The 20,359-nt window shown below is 39.1% G+C and overlaps 1 protein-coding gene across 2 annotated transcripts in view; it reads right to left on the reverse strand.

The window, feature by feature from the left end:
- The window catches only part of LOC141917751 (guanine nucleotide-binding protein G(q) subunit alpha-like), a 202,952-nt gene that overhangs the window by 139,392 nt on the left and 43,201 nt on the right, over positions 1 to 20,359 (reverse strand). For both annotated transcript variants that reach the window (XM_074811175.1, XM_074811174.1), the window contains one exon: positions 11,174 to 11,358. In XM_074811175.1, coding sequence (XP_074667276.1) covers positions 11,174 to 11,358 — 185 coding nt within the window. The remainder of the gene's footprint in view (positions 1 to 11,173; positions 11,359 to 20,359) is intronic.

Consider the following 20,359-nt stretch of genomic DNA (forward strand, 5'->3'; position numbering starts at 1 on the left):
ATGGGAACCAGGAAAAAAGCAGCAGTATAACAGTTCTTGTTTATTTTGCTCTTACTCTTTTCAGAAAAATACAATTTTACAAGATCGGATATGGAGAATACCCAAGGTGAAAGATCCCACCAACCTGCCTACCCCCCCAAACCACCACACACACACAACCCTAACATGATCAAAGAGATCTAATCACCAAATCCAGAATAGGCAAAAAAGGTGTTTAGTGAAAAAAAATAATTTGAATACACTTATTCAGGCATTAACCCTGATCCTAAAAGTAGGTTCAAAAATTCAACCTGCATCTCAACTATATTACTACCTTTATACTGTCAAAACCCCTCCAAAGCATATTAATGTACATTTCCTCTCATTGGGATAGCTTCATATGAAAAATCTAATTTTCATTCCTTTCCCAAGGGGAAAGAAATCATACAATACAATTCTCATGCAGTTCAACCCAGTAATGCAAGACATGATGAAAACTTACATTACAATGTGGAACAGCCACAATTTGATTACATTTTATGTTGAAAAGGCTTCTGTAGATGGCATCTGTTTCAGTACACCCAGACGGTTGTAACATCTGCTTGGAATGCATTCATAAAAGATGTTTTTTCTAGTGCCCTAGCTAGTAGATGACAGAAATTAAAGAAGACCTACTGGATCACAGAAATTAATTCCAGTGCAATTTAAGAAAGTAGTTATCTTAATAGAGCCAATCTCAATGAAGAATATTAAAAATGTTGTTGCAGTTATCTTATTTGCCAGATGGGTAAAACACCACACATATTGCTGATTCATATTGTATCCAAGAACAGTACACAGGAAGCTCTACAGGAAGACAACAAAATATGACAAGCATCCAAAAAGGGACAGATAGGGTCCTTGGAAACTTCCTGAAGGTAGTTTAGAAACTACCTGAACATTCTTCATTCTCCCTTGTAGAGATGCCATTGTGCAAGAGACTCCTTTGCAACCCCTGAAAAGGTCTGTCCATTCATGTATTCCTCAGTTTCCTCATGCGTATCCTTAAATACCTTTCCCCATGAGCAAATTTGAAACAGAGAAATAACTCCAATTTTCTTTTAGAAAAATCCATTTTATACTGTCTGCCACAATACATACATGTCCTAGTAAAATGTTCTTCATATCTTTTAGTGATATCTCAGTCCGATACTGTTGGCACCTGCATTACCACAGAACCAGTTAACTTTTTCACTACAGAAAAGGGTTTAATAAAACCAAGCTAGTTATGAAATGGCAGGTAGCTGAAAAAACTTTTTTTAAAAAGAGAATACATGTTGAAGTTCTTTTCTTCCCCAAATTGTTAGTGAACATCTAAATTAAACGTTCCATAAACTACTTTTGAAAAATGTCACAACATTTCATTCTTCCCTATGTTCTTTTAATTTGCAGACTCACTGCAAGAGAATTATAAAATTGTATTGGGTTTGTGTGGCAAGGTTTTGGTAGTGGGGCGACTACAGGGGTGGCTTCTGTGAGAAGCTGCTAGAAGCTTCCCCCATGTCCAATATAGCCAATGCCAGCCGGCTCCAAAATGGACCTGCTGCTGGACAAAACTGAGCCAGTCAACGACAGTGGTAGTGCCTGAGTGATAACATATTTAAGAAGGGGAAAAAACTGCTGTGCAAGAGCAGCTGTGAAAGAGGAGTGAGAATATGGGAGAGAAACAACTCTGCAGCCACCAAGGTCAGTGAAGAAGGAGGGGAGGAGGTGCTCCAGGCACCAGAGCAGAGATTCCCCTGCAGCCCGTGGAGAAGACCATGGTGAGACAGGCTGTCCCCTTGCAGTCCACGGAGGTTAATGGTGGAGTAGATCTCCACCTGCAGCCCGTGGAGGACCCCACACCAGAGCAGGGGGATGCACCTAAAGGAGGCTGGGACCCCATGGAGAGCCCGTGCTGGAGCAGGCTCCTGGCAGAACCTGTGGCCCCATGGAGAGAGGAGCCCACACTGGAGCAGGTTTGCTGGCAGGACTTGTGACCCTGTGGGGGACCCATGCTAGGGCAGTCTGTTCCTGAAGGACTGCACCCTGTGAAAAGGGCCCATGCTGGAGCAGTTCATGAAGAACTGTAGCCCATGAGAAGGACTCACATTGGAGAAGTCAGTGGAAGGCTGTCGGGGGGGGGGCAGATGTAGAGAAAATCAGGAGTGAAATTGAGCCCAGGAAGAAGGGAGCGGTGGGGGGAATGTGTTTTAAGTTTTGGTTTTATTTCTCATTACTACTCTGATTTGATTGGCAAAAAAAATAAATTAACTTCCCTAAGTCGAGTCCGTTTTGCCCATGACAGTAATTGGTGAGTGATCTCCCTGTCCTTATCTTGACCCAAGAGCCTTTCGTTATATATTCTCTCCCCTGTCCAGTTGAGGAGGGGGAGTGATAGAGTACCTTTGGTGGGCACCTGGCATCCAGCCAGAGTCAACCCACACAAATATCCAGTAAATTTTTGCACTGTTTTGAGTAGCTTTATTTTCAATCCTTTATTTTTAATGTTTTAAATTTTCAAAGGCCAAGGCATTATTAAAAAGTTACAGTCTGACAGAAAGTAAAGGCAGAAAAAGAACCAAAGGAAACCCAGAAAGTTCTGGTTTTATGGGGAAAAAAGTCATTAAAAAGCCTTACTGCAAAAGATTTCAGCTTTCAAAAGTTCCTTTTCAATCCAGAGTTTGAATGAAACCAGCTTTAAAAAAAAAAAAAAGCATGGGGTCATCAAAGAAAACAAAAAAATGTATATAAAATGTTTCTTAAAAATAAAAATCTTTCATCCCAGAAAACACACACAATGTTACCTTATTACATGGTTTTGTGAATTAAGTAAAAAAACCCCACCCTTCAAAAGTTTAAAATTACACAAGATTCTATTTGGTTGTGACATGTGCCTTTAAGAAGCAAGTTTAGCTTTCAGACACTGGTACAATGGCTTCTTCTGGCCTTAGTTTTAGTACCAATTGATATATCAACAATGACATTATGGCTTAGACATAGAAATGGAGGGTGTTGGGTTTTTTTAATGGAATATCATCATTATTCCTCCTCTGAATAAAAATCATAACAGTAAAGAAAACCCTTCCAAACCAAACTATTCACATCTTTTCAGTTTCTGAAAAAGTGGACTGATAACTAATACTACCTTTGCATCTATACCCAGTTTAAAATAAATACTGGAATAAGCTGCAGAAAAATTCCGTTATGTCAGAACACCTGTTAAAATACTTAGATGAGGCAGAAATCCTGTTTCTGCACAACTACAAGTTGCTAGTGTAGTCTGAGTAAACCCTGCAGGTATAAAAGCTGTTTTGTACCCAGCAGATTCCTGTTTTAAATAATCCTTGAAGGAACTTTGAATAATTGGTGCTACCATGTTTCTCCAATGTCAAGCACCTAGTTGAGCAGAAACAGCAATAAAGAATAAACTACTGGAGTACCTCAAAAATAATCATAAATGAATAAACACACTAATAGAGATGCGCACACAAAAATTTGATTTCCATTTTGTTCTAAACCTCTTAACGAATGTAAAATGACATAGTGTTGCCCTATAGATGTTACAGTTAGAAAAAACAAGTTTGCAGTCAGGCTTTCCAAGGTCAAGATGGTGCTTTTCTTCTACAACATACACAGCAAAACCTCTGCAGATTACAAATAGATATAAACTAGATGAGAAAAATATGACCAAAAAAATTCCAACGTCAATAATTTTGATATCTGTGGTTTTCTTTTTTAGATAAACACAAATAAAACCATCAAAATAGCCATGAAGTGGTACAATTGGCACCACAAAGACTGCCATGAAATTCACTAGGGTTACACAACTGCTGTGTTAATACCTCTTACTCCATTGAGTGTTCCTATTCTCCCTCCACCAAATGTGGCTGTACCAGAGTCCAGAAGGGAAGCAAGTGTGCCCAAGACTTTTTTTATGCTCCAGTGACAGACAGTTACTTTTTTGTACAACCCGTACAATTGTCAGCACTTGGTTCTCTGGTTCAAAAAAATAGCTGGATAAGGACTGGAGGCAAGATGCAAAGAACATACACACACCCCAAGAGCGCTCATTTATCTGCTTGTACAGCCAACAATACATACTGAGAGCATATGTTCTCAAAACAAGGGTCATAGGTTATGAAAGAAAAAAAAATCTAAAAATAGAGGAACATCTTCAAACAAACTACTTGGCACATAACTTACATTTTGAAATTTTTCAAGAAAAACTCCAAATTTGCAAAATATATACATGCAATCTATTGTTACACTGTATACAAATTAGCCAACAAGGTTACCTAAAAAAAAAAGCCAAATTTTAACTCTGCCATATTGGTCTCATGAAGAAAAATGGAAAGTCATCAACCTGAAACAAACTTAATTAGCATGAAAAATCCTTTAATCATAACAGCTTTTTCACAGTATTACTTGCCCCAGCTAAGGCATACATTTCATGAACTCAGATGCACCATACGGACTAAAGAACTGAGAAACTGAGAGACACATGAGAATTAGAGAAGTGTAAGAAGGAATTCCAACCCAATACTAAGCTCTGTTTTGTCAAACTCAAGACTTCACAGAAGTCACTTGCTCATAACAAATAATTTTCTACTTAACCAATATCTTTAGGTACACCATAATATTAAATAATCTACGGAAACCAGCCAAAATGTATATACTTTTTTGCCAAAATTGAGGCATGCAACAGAGGCTTTGTGCTTTGATTCTGGAAAAGCATATTGTCAAAAGGAAATTAAACCAAACACCAATAATGTCATACTTAAGATTTTTCTTTGCCAACCTCCTTTTCCAGAAATAAAACACTGGACCTTTATCCCATGCCTCACCTTTATGTAGTCACTTAAAGTTAGACTTTGTATTCACTTTACTGTAAGAATGGAGGAACATGGGTCCACATTCTGAAAACATGTAAGCATGTAACCCTGCTTGAGCGGGTCCAGAGGGGGCCACGGAGATGATCAGGGGGGCTGGAGCACCTCCCTTATGAGGACAGGCTGAGACAGTTGGGCTTGTTCAGCCTGGAGAAGAGAAGGCTCCGGGGAGACCTTATAGAGGCCTTCCAGTACTTAAAGGGGGCTACAGGAAAGATGGGGAGGGACTCTGTATCGGGGAGTGTAGTGATAGGATGAGGGGTAATGGTTTTAAACTGAAAGATCTATTTAGATCTATTTAGATTAGATACAGGAAGAAATTCTTTACTACGAGGGTGGTGAGACACTGGCACAGGTTGCCCAGAGAAGCTGTGGCTGCCCCCTCCCTGGAAGTGTTCAAGGCCAGGTTGGACGGGGCTTTGAGCAACCTGGTCTAGTGGAAGGTGTCCCTGCCCATGGCAGGGGGGTTGGAACTAGATGATCTTTAAAGTGCCTTTCAACCCAAACCATTCTATGATTCTATGAAATACAAAACTAATAATAATAAAAAATTAAACACTATATAATTATTATTATAATTTATATATTTTAAAACACAACTCGTTTGTTTAACAGCCAATTTTCTAAACCAAAGCTGAATTGTATAATAAGAGAAAGCTTTCTTGCATTTCAGACATTACGACTTTTACCACATAGGAAGTGCAAACTGAAAAAGAGAGACCAACAAAATCTCCAGAAAAAATGGCCCATTTTAGCTGATGGTTTCTTAATTCATGGCAGTAAATCTTATTTCAAGAAAATATTTTGAGTTAGTAGAAATGAACGAGACTGAAGAGTTTTTAGTAATTTCACATAATATAAATGGAACATAACTGGATCAGTCAGTTTCCCAAAAATGTTTACTGGGGGAAGGAAATATTTTCTTAAAGTTTCAGAGGAATTTTAAGAAAGTATTTCAATCTGAAATTATTTCAGAATTAAATGCTGAATTATCCAAACACATAACTTGTACAAATGAATGAACTAATTAGGAAGTTAAGAAATATTTTACTCCAAGAAAAAACAATATTTATATTTGTATATTAAATATTATATATAATATAAATATCCATATAGTTATATAGCTACTATTAATAAAGGAAAAAGTCAGAATTATACCAAGACTGTGAAATCTCACTCATTATCTTAAAATAAACTCCAGGCCTCTATTACATAGAAAAGTTGCCCTGAGAGTATTTCACATTTTTATTGTCAGAATGCGCATTCACATGAATGTTTCTTTTCAGACATACAATAAGAAAAATAACTATGTGACAAACATATCTGAAGTAAAAGAGAAAGAATACTTATAAAAAAGAAACAACAATGAAAAAAAAATTAATCTAGAAACATCTTCCTATAGTTATCGTCCTTTAACCCCTGCAGGAGTGATCACAAAATCTACAAGAATCTGCAAGCAAGCATTTTCACCACCCATACTCTCTACTAACAGTAAAATGGTGGCATTGAAAAGATAAAACATCACACCCCATACATACTTTTGTATATGACTTATCACTTCCCATTAGCAAAGGGTAGTTAATCACTGAAAATATTACGTTTTAAAAAAATAAAGTGCTTCTCTTGAAATATAAAAGGAACAATGAAAACATTTTAATGCACTGCAAAATGAGTAGCTAACATTGAGTTGTCAAATTTATGTCTACAGTATCCTATATTTGGCATATATATTCCATAATCAAGGTCCTACTCTTCTCAAAGTTAAATTTTAGCACATACATGAACTTGTGATTAATTCACTGAATTTTTGGGGCTTGCAGCTGTTCTAAAATGTGAACATTTAAATAAGTTTGCAGAATTAAAAGGTTAGACAGTCTCCTCATTTCATATAGGTGAAATTACCTATAATTTTACTGGGAAGGCAAAAAATGTTTGCTTGTATATTTATATGTTTAGTTTTAAGAAAGCTATTCTCAGCTCTTTGAGTGACCCTACTAACCTACCTTACCTCTGATACACAATCATTTTTCCTACACTTGAAAAAAAAAAAAACCTAAAAGTCACTTCAGTTGGGATAAAATATGAAATAGTAAAGCAGAATATAAGAGATGGGAACAAGTAATTTACAAATTCATTGGATCAATACAGACAAATGCAAGAAACCTCTGCTCTAACCAAAAGGTAAACAAATGAGTGAAGTAAGCAAAATGGTAGGAGGAGGCCAGGATATAAGTTACTACATTGATAAAAATATGGTTTTAAAAAAAAAGTTTGCTTCAAATATAATGAAAAATGGAAACAGCAGAGAATAGGACAATATGGTAAGGTCACAGGTAAATAGATAAAAACTGTATAAGGTAAAAATTTTATAAGGTCTAATGTAAGACTGGAGAGAGGCCAGCTAGGCATGAGAGGAGTAAATGACTGAGTTAAAAAGAAGAGAAAAGCAGTTGGGGAGAGACTGAGATCTATTTAGGATTGTGGAAGTTCATTCTTTATGAAACACTGAGGAAGAAATTGTTCATGGCTTTATTGAAGCCCCTAAAGTTCTTTGATGAACATTCTCATGGAAGGAAATGTAAAGCTATTGAGAAGCCAGTTTTTACCTCATGTCAAACAAGGCTCCTGAAAAAAAAAAAAGTTTAATTTCTTTATCTGAACATATGTTAATTGATTACAATACTTGAAATCTTACTACACTCTCTTCCACATTGGCTAGCTCTTAGGTAGTCTATTTCTTGCGAAAAAAAATTGCATCAGGAGCTTCACAGTATTAGAAGTGTTTAACTGTTTGCAAAGCTTCTATTTACTGAGTAATTATTCTTTATTTTTGTGTGTCTGGAGGAAGACATCTGAGAGTACTCGGATATGTCAAATACTAACTGACTAGTATAAATCCCTTTTTCCTGCAACCTGCTTTTAAGCTCTCTGCTTTAAGTTTGAGACACTGAAGTATACCGTTTACACAGATGGCGCAGTTCAGTTTTCTCCATCTGCTTGAAGAGCCACTTTATTATGTGTGTTCCAGACCAATAAGCTATTCTTTAGAAGCATTTCATTTCAACATCCCAATAATATAATTATTTTTAAAAAAGACCAGAAATCCCACACATTCTGCATCATCTGAGAGTCAATGAACCTCACACACAGCTTGCGCACTGCTGCTTGCAATTCAATCCTTCATACTCTTTGCATATCAGGTGAGGTATATGAGGGAGGTCCTTTTCTCCAGCCTATGTTTGTTCAACATGAAATTTCACTGAAGAGATCCAAAACATTTAAGACTCCAAATTGTTTACCTGAGATGAGAATCTATGTAATTTGACTCCATACCTGATCCTGATGTCTTACTCTTGTCTGAGTTTGTTACAGTAGATTAATCTGACTTACAGGGAGGGGGGAGCTATCAACAAAGTAAACTTGGCCTTGAAGATAATGTCGGTAAGATTTTGGACTTTAAAAGCATTTTTCCATACCTGCTTATTTTAATTTTTAAATGTTCCTTATAGAAAATAGGCTTAAATACAGCAACAACTTCAGCAGTAGAACCACTCTTTGAAACCTACAGCAAACTCCTTGGTCTACAGTTAAGACGTGATTTTATGTTTTCAGTCTCTATATTTTCTTGTAACCTGTTCTGTTACTATCTTATTCACATTAGGTATCTTGTTACAAATATTTAAGAAGTCTCACAGGAAATTATGGGCATGGATTCAAGTAAGATTTCCTGCCTGCTAACCACTACTGAGTGACACCTTCCTGACAGTCTTCTGGAAATTACACTGAAAGGGAACCATAAAGAGTAAAAGTGGTAGTAGTTCTTTAGTACAGTAGTAAGTTATTTAGTAAAACTTCTGTAACAACATGAGAGAAAAAATAAGAAGTCATCCTTCAGCAATATTAGACATGAAAAAAGATAGAAAAGGAGAAATAGGGGACTACATTACCTGGAGCAATGGCTTCTAAGCCACTATGGACAACACTGGGAATATCAGAAGTTAAAAAATTGAAGTTAATGGTTTTCTTAATTCAGTATTTGAAAGGACTGACAGGAACATAGATACACAGGTCAGATTTCTAAAAAGACAGTTTTTTAAAAGATTTTAAAATATATACATCTATACCTTAGATTTTTAAAAAATGAATTTGAATGTCAGTGGTTGCACATGAGTTACTATTGTATATTCACAAAAATTTTGCAGACAGGCAATTTTGAGAATTGCTCAAGTCGATTTCTGTAAAAAAAAAAAAACAGAGAAAAAAAAAAAACAAACTAAGGCTTTTCTGTATTTTATAAACTGATAAACTGCTTCTCCAAAATTCAAGATGCATATAAAAACTTCACAACTTCTGGTTAAAAAATAATGGAAATACAGTAACATTTACTCAAAAAGAAACTAAAAACCAATCTATAAACCACCATTTCCTATGTCACATCCCTAAGAGAAGAGATAACCCTCACCCATTATCTTAAACCACATTAGAGTTCATATTCTGGAGTTGACAAGAGAAAAGTGTGATGAGAAGTGTGATGAAAGAAGTATGATAGAATGCCCTATCTTCAGTTCTGAGACATTACAATGTAAACACATTTATATTTCTCAATTGACTTTGACTATTCTGATAATAAATCTTTCAAAGAGCCTAGATTATTATAATACAGGACAATGCATTTCAGACTCTGCCTCTTTAATTATATTGGTGACTATAAAGCCAACACAGTGCTGGAAGAACTAACTTCCTTAAGTTAAAACATGCCTCTTCCTACACTGATATTAAAATAATCCAGCCTAGATGTCATTTTTTACACCGTACAAAGATCCCAACTACCTATTTAACTGAAGTTTTTTAATTCGATAAGTCACTTCATTCTCTTTTCTTTAGGCTCAGCCACATAAACATTAGCTTGAGCTGTAGTTTTCTAAGCTATTATGCAAAATAAGTACCATGCTAAAAAAATATGCTGTTACTCAAACTTTGAGATACTCTCTCCAGAGACTGAATTTCCTGATATGAGATTCAAATTAATAGGAAGTGCCCTTCCTGTGTTTTTAGGTTGCAAGGATAATGAGTTTGCTTTCAATAGAGAAAGAAAAAAAAAGGGGGGGGGGAAACGGGGGGGGGGGGGGAAATACAAGTTTTTATTTTTAATTACCCTGAATTAAAAAATCTCCCATGTTTTTAAAGGAATTGCATGTAGAACCTGACAACTTTGGCAAGTTTTACTTTACTCCACACCTAGCCCTATTAGAACTGATGGGAATGCTTGTGAAGTAGCTGAGCACAAAGATAGACTTGCTCACTTTCAGTCAAGTTGTTTTTATATAGAGAAAGTGAACAGCTCTAATTATAAAGATCTGGCCACATGTATACAGCTGTGTCACATCTAACTAATTCACTTCAACTATATAAAAACATTCTGTAGAAATTCAACACTATTTGAACAATAACTGTAGAATATATACTTTGTAGTATAATACAATGAAATAATTTTTTGATTTATGATTAGGACTTTCATATACTACAGCAAAGTGACAGTCAATACCAAATCTGAAGAAAAATGTGTGCTTTACAATCAACTAACTTTTCAAGTCAGCTTGTTAGGAAATTCAGTGCTTTATGTACAGCAAAAACATGGAGCTGAAATACACGTGCAAATTTGCTTTTTAATACTAGTTATACCAGTTATACATTTGATTTCAATTTCTGAATGGAAAAAATGGAAAGAAGTTAGGCTAATCAAAGATAAACCTTACAAAATGCTTTAAATGTATTTTCTCCTTCTAAATTTCAATGATATCACTTTCAAAAGAATTTTTTTATTCTAAGGCCTTCTATCAAAAATTGTATTTCATAACATACTCACACACAAGCAGATATCCTCACGTATATTTCTAATAATTTTATTTTTTCCCCATATAATATTAATGAAAAACCTTAAGTAGTACTGGTACAAACCAGAAAAATGGCTTAACTGTGCTCTGGCCAGAACATGGGCTGGGAGGAACAAAAAAAAGATAAATACAATCACAGGCAAACACCAACCTGCCCTTTACCCTCTCACTATGACAAACTCCCCAGACATCTTGTTAAGAACAGCACCTGTGTTGTCAGAGCAGTGCAAAGGGCAGAGAACTAGAGGCAGGACTGGAAGAAGCCCTTTATTTCTAAACTTTAGGTAAAATATAATTTGTATGTGATGTATAATTTTTAGAGACCTTCAGTACGTTTCCTAAAGATAAAAGAGGAAAATTTTCAGCTATGGAAATAAACAAAAATCTCACCTTATTATGTTCATACTTGTATGGGATTTTGAGGGTATCCATGGCTCTGATCATGGCCTGCATTGCTGTAAATATATTCTGGTACACCAATTTTGTAAAGCCCCTTTTGTCTTCATCAGAGTAACCTGATCCATGAATGATTCTCATCTGTTTGATGAACGTGCTTTTGCCACTCTCTCCTGTGCCTGCAAGACAAATAAGAATATACTTCAGCCACTGGACACAAACATGACTCTTCTGCACAAAGCAGACAGCTTATTCAGTGCAGGGCAGAACACTGTCAAGTGGTTATGGCGCTTGCAAGATGCTTGCTACAAGAACCAGTTCAATATCAAAACAGCAGTAACAGTAACAACTGAAGCACCACTGAATTAAAACTTTTATTTTGAAGACAAAATAGAAGTAGAAAAAAAAATAACAATGAGTTAATAGCTAATAACTAAAACAAAATATACACTCCAAAGTATCTAGAATATACCACTGTGTATTTAAAATTACAAGCATAAATTTCCATTCCTGAAGATATAGTTCTCAACAACTAACTTTAGGGAATTACTATGAGATGTTCTAATCACAAAAATTCATAGAGTAAGAAAAAAAATTATCTTGCTTAGCCAACCTTCAGGACATTATGGTAAGCAGCGATATACAACCAATACATAAATTTGTTAGAAAGGCAAATAATATAACAATTACAGTTCTGCAAACTTCAACCCCAGAAACATATAAAGTCACCTTTAATTAAAATTTGGCTCATATTTGTTAATGGAGAGTCATTACTTCCTTTAAATTTCTTTGCATCTTTGTACTTTACACAAAGCACAAATAATAACTTACAAATTAACATTCTGAACATTTAACAATTTAAAGTTAAGGTCTGCTTGTTGGGAATTTCGCACAGAATATATCACAGCATTTTCTCCTTTGGCCTAATTCAGTCTCTCTGTGATTAGAAGAGCTTATCTAAGTATACAAATCATATGAATAATTTAGAAGGAGGAACTGAAATTTAGAACAGTTGCAAAGCCACATGAATGCTGTATGTTCACCTAGCTACTTAGTCCCCTAAGAAATGCAATGCCTTTCAGCCTGGATTTTACTTTGATCATTTTTATAAATCTTTCATGCCTCATTCATGCTCTAATATTTGGCTCCCAGGACAAAGAAAGCCTTATGCTTTACATGATGTTTTAGGTGTCTCAGAATAGTGTATTTCACAAGCAATGCAATGTAAGGTTAAAGCATTGTTGTCCCTCAAGTGGGGTTGTTTACCCAGTGTGCAATACACCAATATACACCCAGAGCAGAGGTATTTCTTTATTCCATGTCTGCGCAGAGATGGGTGCTAGGTAGTAATTCCACAAAGCTAGCACACCGCACAAAAGAACTTCAATGTATTTATACACTTCAGACTACCTGAATACACATTTACTGTAATGACCATTGGGTAGTTTCTTATCGCTTTGTCCCTCATTGGTTAACAACGTGTCTCGTCTCGATTTAAAGTTACAGTGTCTTAATTCTTCTGCGCAAACTCAAAGCAGGGGGGCATGTCTTCTTGATCTTAAATTGAGTCAGTGGTCACAGTTCCCGCTCCCCCCCCCCCCCCCCCCCTGCTGCCTTTATCTTTTCCCCAGTTACTGCTGATTTTCTTCTCAGACAATTATCCATCTTGTGGCACCTCCTGGGGCAGGCTGTTCCCTTCCTATCAATCTTTTTAGCGTTAACCAGACATGCATTGTTTATACAAAGTTGAAGTAACTCACTCCCTTATCTCCAGGTTCCTTCTTATGATCACAACACTTTTAAATCAGTGACTTACCCTGTCACTGTTCTATTTAGAAGTTTAGAATGAGCAGAGTAGAAAATTTCCTAGAGACATCAGCATGATGCTGTGCTGGCAACCCTTAAGTACTTCTGAGGTAGTACACTGCAAAATCTAACCTGAAAGTCTCTAAAAGATTTTGTCTTTACTGTGTGTGACTTCACTCAATTCCTGCTTAGATTTTTGGCTAACACAGCTCATGCTAAGGCCTGATGTATGCTGGGAGCAGCTCCATTAGGTCAAAGCCAGAACACCACATAGACAAGACAGGTGGCCAGAAAGCACTAAAGGACTATTATACAGCCATTATCACCTGCAGCTTGCTGTGTCCTGCAGCCATTATCTTTTGTCTGGCAGTCTCCTCAGAATCTGCCAATTTATGGAAATGGTATAGACCAAACCTCCAAGCTGGAAGGTATAAAACATTAGCTTACCCCAAAAATCTTTTGAAGGGGTTCCAACAGCAGCTGGACTGCTGAGACTTTCATGCTTCCCAGTGTGACACAGGGGACACCAACACCATGACAGGGGAAGGATGAGCACTCTCACTGTCAGCTAGGTAACTAATTCTTTTATTTTGCTCATAGGTGCAGGATATTAAGAGTTACAGGTTATAAGTAATGAAACCTTATGACTTGAATAGTGACTACGTGAATTCACATGATAGACTAGTCTGGGCAAAAGGGGATTGAGCCCCTGTTTGTCATGTGTGTTTGTTGTATTTCTTAATAAGATCATGAAATAAAGTTTAAATCACAGAGTATGTTGTCCTGAAAATTTGAGATCCAAACAGACCATAACTCTGTGGACTTTGTTTTCAAACCTTGAGCCCCATCTCCCACGTGTATAAAACAAACTTCTAACACAAGTCTTCCTTACACACACATTCCCCAAAAATCAAGCACAATATTATATACAGACCTATTTTACTTCCTCTGTGGAAACATAAATGGTTGTTATTGCAATGAAACTTCTCCAAAGTTAAAAAGTTAGACCAAGCCTACTTCCACAGTCAGCCTTCACTATGATCCCCAGACTGTGCTGCGGTCAAAAGCAAAGCACCAAATACATAGACCATCTCTGCAGGGCACTGACTGGCCACCACAATGTAATCTATCAGAGGGAAGAGAACATGACTTTTCTTGAGAGTTTATAAAATTACAGACCTAGGCAACGCGGAACTACTGCATACTAATAAAATGCTTCAGGCTACCCTTAGATCTCAGTTTTTCCCTTTTTCTGAAACTTATGCAATAGGGTCATGTTCTTAAATATGAAGTGAAATAAGGTACCACATCACACGTTGCTTTAGCAATTCTGTAATATTTTCCACTTCTTCCTGCAAGATACGTCACACATTTAACACAAAAGTCTGTTCAGTATGAACCCATAAAGCACAGAATAGTATAGGGTATGCCTTTTTGACATGATTAACTTGTACTGAAAATTTTGCTTTAACTAATGCATAAAAAAAATCATTTGCACCAAATGTCTCTAAATCATTAGAATACAAAGTAACTTCCATTTTTTGTCTACATAATACTTCTTTAAGAGGGAATCCATATTCCTTAAAAAAAAAAAAATCATAAAATACAAATTTAGCCACTGAGATGGTAAGAACATGTTTGTATTATCTACACTGTTTTAAAATAAAATAAAAATTGAAGCTTGTAATTCTTTTAATTCTTTCCTGGGAGTTTAGGTAGCAATCAAAATCACACACAATTGGAAAGACAACATGCTGATAAAGCCATCTGCACTACATCAGAGAAGACAGTATTTCAGATTATTTACATTTTGTGAGTCTATTAAAATTGCGATATATAGGCAAACAAAATTAAAATCCAAAGAAGAAAGTAAAACCTAAGGAGTCTATATCATATAGCTTTGTGGTTCTTTAACTGAATGGCACTGTACTTAAGGCTTTGTCAGCCTAAGGCCGATAATAAACTATATTTAGAGATCTAAAGGTATGCTAAAATTTGCAAAGCTTATGATTCACTGGTGCCAAATTAAAACTATTTTTACTCCTATCTTCAGCTTTTCTGGAAGTCTGTAAGGGAACAGAACTGGATGCAATATCTTTTCATATAGTCACACATACACAAAAAAAGTATAATACTACACATACATATATAAAAATGTCATTTCTCTCTGCTTATGTGCTTCCTCAAGTCTGTCCCTTCTTAGGTCAGTGCTCAATAAACCATCCTGTTTCTTCCCACAGACTAATCTTGTGGTTAAACCAGCAGCAACGGCAAAAAGAACATTTCTATCCCTCCTTAACTGCATGGAGTGTCACATCTGCACTTGGGTCATAACAACCCCCTGCAACACCACAGGCTTGGGAAAGAGTGGCTGGAAAGCTGCCTGGCAGAAGACGAATAGGCTGCCCAGGGAGGTGGTGGAGTCACCATCCCTGGATGTGTTTGAGGGTCATTTAGATGAGATGTTGGGGGATATGGTGTAGGGGAGAACTCTGCAGAGTAGGGCTGATGGTTGGACTTGATGATCCCAAGGGTCTTTTCCAACCTGAATGATTCTATGATATGGAAAACCCACTGGATTCCTTCATCTCGAGCCCACTCCTGAACCACCCCGGCAGTAAAGTGACTACCATTGTCTAATTGGATTGATTTGGGCTTAGGCAGGCAGCTAAACCAGCGTTTTAACCCCTTCACCGTATTTTCTGCAGTTGCTTGAGATACAGCTTATGCTTGGGTTAGGCCCAACACTATTTCCACCCCCACCAAAACATAGCGTTTTCCCTCGGAGAGCTGGAAAGGACCAATATAATCCACCTGGTTGTTTAGTAGGTGGGCAGGGTGATTTCCTGACTGGATCTGTCCCACTGCAGCAGCAGCAGAGCCACCAATCAGGACATCGTCAATATATTGATATATCCTGACCCTAGGAGGGATTTGAGCAAGCTCCTGTGCTAGTGCATAATGAGCGATGGTCGGCGAATGACAATATCCCTGGGGGAGACGTGTAAAAGTAAATTGCACGCCTTCCCATGTAAAGGCAAAGCCATCTCTGTCTGCCTCCTGTATGGGGACCATAAAGAACATATCTTTCACATCAATAGTTGCTAAGATCTGGTGGGCTTGTTCCTGTATGGTTGCAATCAGTTCAGCTATGTTAGGCACTGCAGCTGTTAGAGGACCTGTATTGGCATTTAATCGCCGATAGTCAATTGTCAGACGCCACTTTCCGTTAGGTTTACGGACTGGCCACACTGGGGAATTATAGGGTGAGTGAGTTGGAACGATTATCCCTTGCTCCCGCAGCTCTGCTATTACCGGAGTGATCCCCTCCCTTGCACCTAACGGTAAGGCGTAAGGTTTCACATTAACAGTTTTAGAAGGAGGAAGCGCAGGCGCTTGCTGTAAAAGTCTTATAGAGGCAGTTGGGGACCCAAATTTCCATTCCCTTCCTTTTGAATCCACCCAAGCTTGTCCCTTCAATAGGTCAAGTCCCAGGATATTTGTGGGGAAATTTCCCAGGATCATCATAGCCTCTGTTGCAGTTTCATTCCCAGGTAACCAGCATTTCACCCGAGCAGTCGGCTGTGGCTTAGAGTCCCCGAAAACATCTGTAACCCAGATCTGCTTTTTGTCAGCAATTATGCCATTGCGCTTGGGAACCTCAGCTTGGAGTGCTGAAATCTGAGCCCCCGTATCTACTAGAAATGTAACTGGAGTTTTAAGGGGGCCGAGGGGAAAGGTAATCAGCAAGTCTCCTTTAGTATTCTCTGTGAGCCTCCTTAAGTGGACCCACCCGCCATCCCCTGGCTCACTTATTGGGGATGGCGCATCCAGTTTCCCGACCCTAAATCAATCAAGTCCTCTTCAGGGGCAGTTGGTGTTTGAGAAGCAATTACCACCCTCTCATTAGTTTTCAGTTTTTTCCTTCCCCTCTCCGAAAGGTCTGCTCATTTGGGGGGGGGGGAGGGGGGGGCGCGCTGGCAGCTTCCTTTTGTCTTTCCAGGCTCAAATGAGCTTTTCTAAAACCGTAGTAGGCATACCATCCATTAACTCTCGGGGAATCCCCTGTCCAATTCCCTCAGTCCACAAGAGGTTTCTCTTTGCCCTTAAGACTTGCGGAGGGGAAGGAGGCGGATTTTCCTGCTGTTCCACTCTGCGTACCGAGGGCTTAGGTTTACCCGTTCCCCTGGTAAGGCCCATTCTCCGGCTGTAATTTATTAAGTCCTGAGCTATCTCTCCTCAAGTCATGGGTCCTCCCTCTACCCGTCTCCCCCATTGTGGGGCTAATGCATTCCACAAACGATCTTGTAATTGTACTGCATGTGATTTCAAAGAGTCCGGCAAACCCCGAATCAGGGGAGTCATTTGATCGGGGTTAGCAATTAATAGCATCGGGGAAGGCTGCTGCGGAACCAAACGCCTGTCATGCATTAATTGGAGACAAGCAGCCTTCTGCAGACTTTCAGTCAAATGATTTACGGTTGGGGTCTCAATACATACTGGATCCCCCCTTTCCAAGGGGTCCAGACCCCCAGCCCAATAAGCAGCTCGTTGAGTTAACGACCACAGCTCTCTCTGGTCATCAGTAACTAAGAAAACCCCTGGCCCCCAGTACCCCTGGGCCTCATCTTCTGATAACAAGATTCAGTCACCACCAGTCAAAGATACCCTCCACACGTATTCAGTCTCAGTTTCCTGAGCTCGTCTGGTATATTTCTCCTGAATTTTCGCAAGCTCAGTCGCTGGATATGGTGTAGTTCGAATGGTGACCTGTGGAGCTCTTCCACCCTGACCATCGGCGGTCTCTGTTTTAATTAACGGTCTTAAGTTTGCCCCCTCATTTCTGGGGTAAAAATTTTCTCGGCTTATCTCTAACTCCTTTGTTGGATACAAGGGTCTATCCACCAATTTTGCCAGAGTCGTAAATCCCGGTTCACTATCTGGAACAGAACCGAGATCTGTCCGGTTGCAGGTTTCTTGTTCATTCTCCTCTAATTCAGACCGTAAGATTTTTTCTTGGTCTAGGGCATCCAACAGAATCGTGTTGAGTCGCTGAGTGGTGTTACGCTCATCAGCTAATTGGCTTTGCAAAACTTCAGTTTGCTCTTGCCAGAGTTTAGCTTTTTGTTCAGTAACCTTACGTTTCTCGACCAGTTGATCCTGGAGAGCTTTTACCAGATCTTGTAAGGATTTGATCATTTCCCCTTCTAATTGTTTCTTAACATGTTGTGGTGGTTTAGTCCCTGCCGGGGTCTGAGACCACGCGGCCGCTGCCCCTCCCCCACAAAGGGAGTGAAATACAAAGCCCCAGGGCTGAGATAAGGAGAGGTTTAATACAACAGTGCAACAGCAACACAACCAACAACAACAATAACAATAACAGTAATAACAATGAACAGAGCAAGATATGTACAGATACAACAGCGAGAGGAATGACTGCACACCCCGAGCGTTCTATCGATTCTCCCGCGCCTGGGCGCCAGGACGTGAAGTCAGCATGGTATATGAATAACCTGACTAAAGCTCCCCCCCCCGACTGCTGGGGGAAACTTAACCCTATCCTAGCTAAACCAGGACATATGTTTATCTTTTTGGGCTGCAGTCAGTGCTGCCCCTAATACAGCGCACACTACAGCTTTTCCTTTGCCTGGTCGTGACCCTTGCACCCCCACAAGCACACTGATATAGCTTGCCACTGCTTCTGGATTATGCCAATTATCGTGGGCCCAAACCTCTACTAAAGGAGGAGGACAAGCCTTACACTCCTTTAGTTTCTCAAAAACAGGGGAGCAGTCAAGCACCGACATTTCCTGGCCAGTCATGGCTTGCCACTGCTCGAACCTCTCCTGGCTTAGAGCTGAGAGGTCACTTCCCGATTCTCCCTGTCCTTATCGGATAGAGAATCGGTATCCCTCCGACCCTTTCCCAGCATATAGCTGAGGGGCCAATTCCCAGTTCTCCCTGTCCGAGTTGCTTGGATAGAGAACCAGTATCTCATAAGACTTTCCGACACCGAAGGGGATCCTGCCGACTACGCCAATTTTAATGTCACGTCCCGCTCAGACGAGGGAGACAAGTGACTCAGATTCGCAAATCCCCAATGGAGCGGACAACAAGTCTCCAAGTCTAAACATTTATTAACTACTCACAATGTACTAATTGAACACACGATAGTTGGCTAAGTATATAGCAAGTTGTGGCAAGCAATACAATATGCCTTGCATTTCTTAATGGGAAAGGGAAAAGGGGGAGATAGAGGGAATGGGGAAATACAGATCACCGGTCTGGGTTTCTGCGCTGATCCCACCAGCGAGGGTTCCAGGAGGCAGCCGTCTTTTTCGCTTACATCCATCTTCTTCGCTTCACTGCACTCTCCAGCCCCCCCCCCCTTCCTTCCCACCCCTTGATTTATACCCACTTTCCTTGGGTCCATCCCCTAGGTCGACCAACATACCTACATCCTTCATTAGCATATAGAGGGGTGTTAACTTTAATATGCATTTCATGGATAATGAAGCAAAGGTCATTCACCGGACAGATGGCCCTTGAAATTTGGCCAGGTGCACCAGAGCAGAGCCGTCCTGTCTCCACAGGGCTCCCTCCTCCAGCTGCATCCTGTGTTATTGGGGCAGCCTTATCAGCTTCGACCTCCACACTATCCACCCTGTGACTCATAGTTTTGTCTTGCGAGTGTTTGAGGCATTTTTTCAATCAGCCTCAACTTTTGCTTTCTCAGGCTGTTTTTCTTAGTTTCTCGCAGGCCTGGTTTCTCGTCTCTCACAGAAGGGTCTGGAGAGCAAGTCTTATGAAGAATGGTTGAGGGAACTAGGGTTGTTTAGCCTGGAGAAAAGGAGGCTCAGGGGAGACCTTATTGCTCTCTCCAACTACCTGAAAGGAGGTTGTAGCGAGGTGGGTGTCGGTCTCTTTTCCCAATTAGCAAGTGATAGGATGAGAGGAAATGATCTCAAGTTGTGCCAGGGGAAGTTTAAATTGGATATTAGGAAAAATTTCTTCACCAAAAGGGGTTATTGTCAAGCCTTGGAACAGGCTGCCTGGGGAAGTAGTTGAGTCACCATCCCTGCAGAGGTTTAAAAGACTTGTAGCCATGGCGCTTAGGGACACAGTTTAGTGGTGGACTTGGTAGCGTTAAGTTAATGGCTGGACTCAATGATCTTAAGGGTCTTTTCCAACCTAAATCATTCTATGATTCTATACAGGGGTAAAATGTGAAAAGTAGTCCTGGTGAAAAAGGAAATCATGGAAAGTTTCCAGCACAGAATGCACTAAAATAAAAGAATATGACTTATAGATGTAATAAAATTTATGGGATTGCACAAAAATTATTAAGAAGTGAATATGGTCATTTTCAGCACA

The sequence above is a fragment of the Strix aluco genome, chromosome W (genome assembly GCF_031877795.1).
Source record: "Strix aluco isolate bStrAlu1 chromosome W, bStrAlu1.hap1, whole genome shotgun sequence".
Taxonomy (NCBI): Eukaryota; Metazoa; Chordata; class Aves; order Strigiformes; family Strigidae; genus Strix; species Strix aluco.